The 6,241-nt window shown below is 29.3% G+C and overlaps 1 protein-coding gene across 1 annotated transcript; it reads left to right on the top strand.

Annotated features, from left to right (window-relative positions):
* The first annotated feature begins 2,503 nt into the window (after positions 1 to 2,503).
* Positions 2,504 to 5,573, top strand: LOC139859287 (small ribosomal subunit protein uS11x-like). Its single transcript, XM_071848083.1, has 6 exons — positions 2,504 to 2,575; positions 3,245 to 3,364; positions 3,458 to 3,503; positions 4,365 to 4,450; positions 4,628 to 4,757; positions 5,262 to 5,573. Exons 1-6 carry the CDS (start codon positions 2,504 to 2,506, stop codon positions 5,327 to 5,329), a joined length of 522 nt encoding a protein of 173 aa, XP_071704184.1. The 3' UTR covers positions 5,330 to 5,573.
* Positions 5,574 to 6,241: the final 668 nt, after the last annotated feature.

The raw sequence follows: 6,241 nt of genomic DNA, 5'->3' as shown, positions 1-6,241 counted from the left end.
TGCTAGACGGTATCCATTGTTTGTATAGTTACTTGGTGTTGTACAATGCACAAGTGGAAGTCTGTAAGATTAATGTGCAAGGTACAACATATAACTATATGGCTAAATTCATTTGAGCATTTGGGGTCACACATACATACACCTAGACGTCAAATGAAATATACAGAGTATATGTATATGTTGTATATATATTATTCAAGTAACGAAACAATATAATTTGTTAGATTCAATTAATTAATTAATTGTTTAATTGATTAATTAATAAAATATTAATATGTGTTTTTGCTTGTTGGCTACGTTCATATAATAATAGAAAATGGGATACTTAGTATCCTGACATTTTACTTTTTATTAAAGAAAGATATATATAGCACATACTTCCAAAATCTTAGAGATTTTCCTAGTGATATATATATTCTCATATGTGTTGTTTCATGGAGTGGCATAAAAACGTAAAAATAAAATTAAGTCTCATACTTCCTTTTTGTGTTGTTGACGCAAAAGGATAAAAGAAAAATCACTTTTCTTTTGTTCTTCATTTAAAAGGCTGAGCGAAGAAACATATACAGAATATATATATTTCTTCTTTTCGAACTAAACAAGAGTATTATTATTTTTATTGTTTCACACGTACAATTAATCAAGGGTTGATTATATTGGTACTTGGTTTTGGACTAGCATCCATTGGCGTTGTCCGAAAGTGTAGTGGACTATCCAAAGAGACGATCATATCCTTTGATCGTAGGTTTCTCTCCGTTCATCAGTTTCTTCAAGAAAGGTACACCGTTAACTCCTCTTTTGTTTTTATATTCATGACAATTATTGTGGTGTAACTGAATCATTGGGAAAGATTAATCGTGTGCATGTTTCATTAAATAAGTGAATATTTAATCTTGTAAAATTTTGTTCATAAAATAATAAAAGATTATTATTTTAACTATCCGCTGCGTTAATCTGAATTGTTAAAAGTACACACGATTATCCATCAATAACTGCTTATGAACAAAAAAAAACAATGATTATTGTATAATAGCTAGCCGATTAACATTCACATATAAGAGTTTGGTGTTATTTATCACTTCTTAATAATGTTATGAAATTGTCTCCAACTACGATCACCTAACTGATAATTTATACAAGAGATCCAAATAAAGAAAAATATCTCAACCTCTCGTCATCGACAATGGCTAAATGGCTAACGTTAAAAGGTGAATATATTTTCATGCACTTTCATAAATGTGTATGCACATCTTCTATATTTACTCCTAAACGTGTAGAACAACAGGCACACACAAATCCCATGTTGCTAAGTAACCCACGACTCCACGTCTGATAGAAAAATAGAGGGTTAAACCATCGATTATTGAAGTTAAATGTGTAACTATTAATATAGGGGAACGAATTGAAACTTATAGGGAGGAGTAGTTAAATCGATGTTGGCATTCTTTATTTTCATAACCAAACCACAAACTTTGATTAATCCAAACATGTTAATCAAACTCGTTGCTATATGTTCGATTTGAGTAATTCGGTTTTGATTGTTAATACAATTTATGGGATGGTTAATTTTAGTATTGTGCTCACTCATACGTAAATAAAAACATATATCTAAAGTTTTTTTTATACTTTTAAAGTATGCGCGCAAGAAAAAAAAAATAGGTGAAAGTTAATAAGATAAAACAGAAAAGTAAACAAAAAAACAGTATAATCTATATAATCTAATAAACCTCTAAAATGATGATGTCATCATTAAGCTTAATTTTCTTAATGATGATATCATAATTATATATAAATTTAATTTAAAAATAATACAAAATCTTTTATAAAAGGAAATATTAATCTCTCTTAAATTATAATTTTATTTTTCTAAAAAAATTTAAAAGGCATTTATTATTATTATTAAAAATATAAATATAAATACTCAACTTTGAGCGAACTTTATGTTTGTAAAATCAGCGACAAGTTTCTTAGTCGTAATCTGTGGTTCCACGGGGCAATAAATTAAATGACTTTAACATTTACATTCACTTAATACGTAAAACATATCATTAAACTGTTTCGTTTAAACAAGCCCTTGTTCCACGGGTCATTTCACTAGTAATAATGACATTTCTTTAAACCTTCTAAAAGTAACCATTTAAATGACTAGCCAAGTACGTTTGATTGATGATTAAATTAAATTTCAGTAGTATAATACTTGAACTTTATATACATATACATATACATATACATATACATATACATATACATATACATATACATATACATATACATATACATATACATATACTTTCTTCGTCGCATATTAATAGTCCATAGACAAAAAACACACAGTTTAAGAGATCTCATCATTACACTACACTATTAAGATGAGACGAAGGAATATTTATTAACTAAGAAAAGATTTTACATTTATACATAATATTGGGTTAACCACGCAGACTTGTCTGAGTGGCCACCGAGTTGTCCAATGAAACACACCACCCGAGTTCGATTCCTGGATATGGCAAATCGTTCAGAAAGAAAGAGAGTGTGCGTGATGTGCAATTCACCCGATAACAAGTCTCGCACTAGAGTGACTTAATTACCCGAAGTTTACAATTTATGAGAGAGTTAAAGTGCTCGTTCGTAGGAATTTCCTTACTGTCAAAAAAAAGTTTGGGTTGTGCTTAAAATTCCCATAATTCTTAATTGGTTAATTAACTAGGCCCAACAGCCGACCCAATTTGAGCCCAAAAAAACATGCTGAAACCCTAACACATCAAATTTTATTTTATTTATCATCTAATTGACCTGCAGTGAACAACCAACGCCGCTGCACTTTGATCTGAAGAAAAACGCCTCAACATGGTAACGTAACTTAACTTCGTAATGCTTCCTTGAATTCGTAATTTTACATCTCCGCAGTGTTATTTTATTTTAGTTATGAATAATTTGATACAGCGATGCTAGTCCTGACTTAATTGCTTCATATGTTTGATATGAAATGGCATTACTATTGCATCTGTATACTTAATTTGCTAATTATGGTTATGAATTTTGATCCGCAACCTAATTGTTATACCAGTAATCTAAAAATAGTGTCTAATTACTTTGTATAATGTTGTGTATTTGTGTTATGTTACTCTGCAACTCAAGTAGAATTATTATTTATTAATTTATATGCTTCGTAATAAGGCAAATTAGTTATAGATGAATAATAATAGTGATTGAGGTTTGTTTATTGATTTTGATTTGATTATAGTCGAAGAGAAAGGTTAGAGAGCCAAAGGAAGAAAATGTGACACTTGGACCTGCTACCCGTGAAGGAGAGCTTGTTTTTGGTGTTGCACACATTTTTGCATCTTTCAATGACACATTTATTGTGAGTTTTATTATTCTTTTTTTTACTTTTTGCTGTATTTGTTACCGATCTTATACTGTTTTGCTTGTGTTAACTTGTTATGTTATACTGCAGCATGTGACTGATATTTCTGGAAGAGAAACTATGGTCCGAATCACAGGTATCATTGTTTAGTATCTGCTTTGATCACATATAGTAACTGCTATGTAAGCATTTTAGCTGTAAACGCTAAAAAAAGAACTACATTTGTGTGGATCGGTTACATACTTGAAGAATTGACCCTGTAAGCCTTTATTGGGCCGCCTTGATGTTTAATTTTTCTGCTTTGAGTAAAGGACTAGATGAATAATGTATTAACGATCCTTTATTTCATCCATTTAACTGGGTAAGTTTAGCAAAAATGTGCAATTCGAAAATGACTACTTATATTTAGCATACTAATAATAATAATAATAATAATAATAATAATAATAATAATAATAATAATAATAATAATAATAATAATAATAATAATAATAATAATAATAATAATAATAATAATAATAATAATAATAATAATAATAATAATAATAATAATAATAATAATAATAATAATAATAATAATAATAATAATAATAATAATAATAATAATAATAATAATAATAATAATAATAATAATAATAATAATAATAATAATAATAATAATAATAATAATAATAATAATAATAATAATAATAATAATAATAATAATAATAATAATAATAATAATAATAATAATAATAATAATAATAATAATAATAATAATAATAATAATAATAATAATAATAATAATAATAATAATAATAATAATAATAATAATAATAATAATTATTATTATTATTATTATTATTATTATTATTATTATTATTATTATTATTATTATTATAATAATAATTATATATTAGAAGATTATGTTAAATGTTTTTGCGTGCTTTTTATGAGAAACAAGGATATTTTTTCTCATCTTTGCTATATATTAATTACTTTAAGTAATTTGTAATAGGTGGGATGAAGGTGAAGGCTGACAGGGATGAATCTTCTCCCTATGCTGCTATGCTTGCCGCGCAAGATGTTTCTCAGCGATGCAAGGTACTTTTTTCATTCTTTCTCCATCTACATGCTTATAAATTATGCTGTAGATCTTGTTGTAGAGTTATATTACGTTTTCAAATGATACATAAATTCCTTGAACAATGAAATATTAATTCTTTACTGATTCCATTTTTTGTATAGGTTGTGGTTTGACCCTTTCTGTTTTGTTGGCAGGAGCTTGGCATCAATGCTCTTCACATAAAGTTGAGGGCCACTGGAGGCAACAAGACCAAGACACCTGGTCCAGGCGCCCAGTCAGCTCTTAGAGCTCTTGCTCGTTCTGGCATGAAAATCGGTCGCATAGGTACATCTTACTCCTCTTGGGTCTTTCACAATAAAGAAATTGTTTTTCTCTCGTTTATACATAAATGCCAAAAACTTTAAATTATAAACATAAGCTGAGTTTTTAAAATGACATTTTCCCCCACAAATGCCAAAAACAATTTTTTAGTTTTCAGTTAATTAAATATGGACAGTATTGAATAAGAAATAACAACTGTACTTGACATTTGGTCCATTATCATATTTATTTAAGAAGTCATTGCATGTTGAGGATAATAATATTAATATATTTTTTTAAATTGAAAGTGCAAATGTGATAATTCAAAATCAGAATCAGTGCAATAAAAACTCATATTTATTTAAGAAGTCATTGCATGTTGAGGATAATAATATTATTATATTTTTTTAAATTGAAAGTGCAAATGTGATAATTCAAAATCAGAATCAGTGCAATAAAAACTCACTTGCTTACTATTTAATGGTGTTAACGACGGGGTTCATGGTTTCAAATATTTTCTTGTTGCAGAGGATGTTACCCCGATTCCAACTGATAGCACGCGTAGGAAGGGCGGTAGGAGAGGAAGAAGGTTGTGAGTGAGATGCATTTTACAAGTTGGTTATTGTATGGATTTATGTCGAATCAGTTTTTGTTTGCTGTTCACATTTGATAGTTTTGAGAATTTATGGCAATGAGTTAAACATTTTGTGGTTATCATCACATCCTAGCAAGTACATTATGCTTTTCGCAAGCACTTGTTCACTCATGTTTTGTTGATGTTATTAAAGATGTGTAAAATGATTTATGTGCTATGGATTTGTGTTAAGTTTCGAGAATGCTAATTCGTCTCTTAATTGCGATATTGTTGAGACATGTAGATTTTGGTTTGAAAGTACTTACTAAAGTAGTAACAAATGTCGGAAAATAATGATGAATTGCAAGATGCTATGGTTGACTATTTCGTGCATTGGCTTTTTTGTTGGCTGTTTTCCTTTGATTGTTTGTTTGCTTCAATCAGTTTCATGCTATCTTGTGTTGCTTGACGGGCCGGTGGGTTCGGTTTGGGGAAGTTCTTAAGTCGCTTTTTTTTTTGTTGTTGTTGTTGTTTTATTTGTTTGCACAGTTTTGGTCTATTGGCTTGTGATGTTCATCTATGGGTTTATTTCGAGGAGAATAGTGGTGATCTTGGTAGGGTTAGGTGTTGGGTTCATTGTTGTGTGCTTGTTTACGAGTATAACAGAGTTAGCTCGACGATGTTGGATGGTGTGTGGAGGTTGAAGTGTAGATTGTTTTCAAGGTTGTCATTGGTTTTTGGTCACAACTACATCTTGACGTTTTTTATGTTGCCTTCTTGTCCTGGTTCTCTTCCCTTGCTCGGTGGTAACTTTCATCGGTGTCTGACCTATATTTCGTTGAAGCATTATCTGGTTTGGACATGTTGAGATTTCCAGCTTGTTTTCTTGGCATGTTTCTACTTTATTGTCTTCCGATCCATGTGTTCGCCTTTT

Source organism: Rutidosis leptorrhynchoides, chromosome 7, assembly GCF_046630445.1.
Source record: "Rutidosis leptorrhynchoides isolate AG116_Rl617_1_P2 chromosome 7, CSIRO_AGI_Rlap_v1, whole genome shotgun sequence".
NCBI classification, from domain to species: Eukaryota; Viridiplantae; Streptophyta; class Magnoliopsida; order Asterales; family Asteraceae; genus Rutidosis; species Rutidosis leptorrhynchoides.
Note: the sequence above shows the minus strand (reverse complement) of the source record. Positions and strands in the feature narration are given on the sequence as shown.

What these genes read in the sequence shown, in the direction of transcription:
- LOC139859287 (XM_071848083.1), top strand. Translation starts at nt 2,504, where the DNA reads ATGGCAAATCGTTCAGAAAGAAAGAGAGTGTGCGTGATGTGCAATTCA. An exon ending in AACTATGGTCCGAATCACAG is followed by an intron (nt 3,504 to 4,364) that starts GTATCATTGTTT and finishes AATTTGTAATAG; the next exon opens with GTGGGATGAAGGTGAAGGCT. An exon ending in ATGTTTCTCAGCGATGCAAG is followed by an intron (nt 4,451 to 4,627) that starts GTACTTTTTTCA and finishes TTTTGTTGGCAG; the next exon opens with GAGCTTGGCATCAATGCTCT.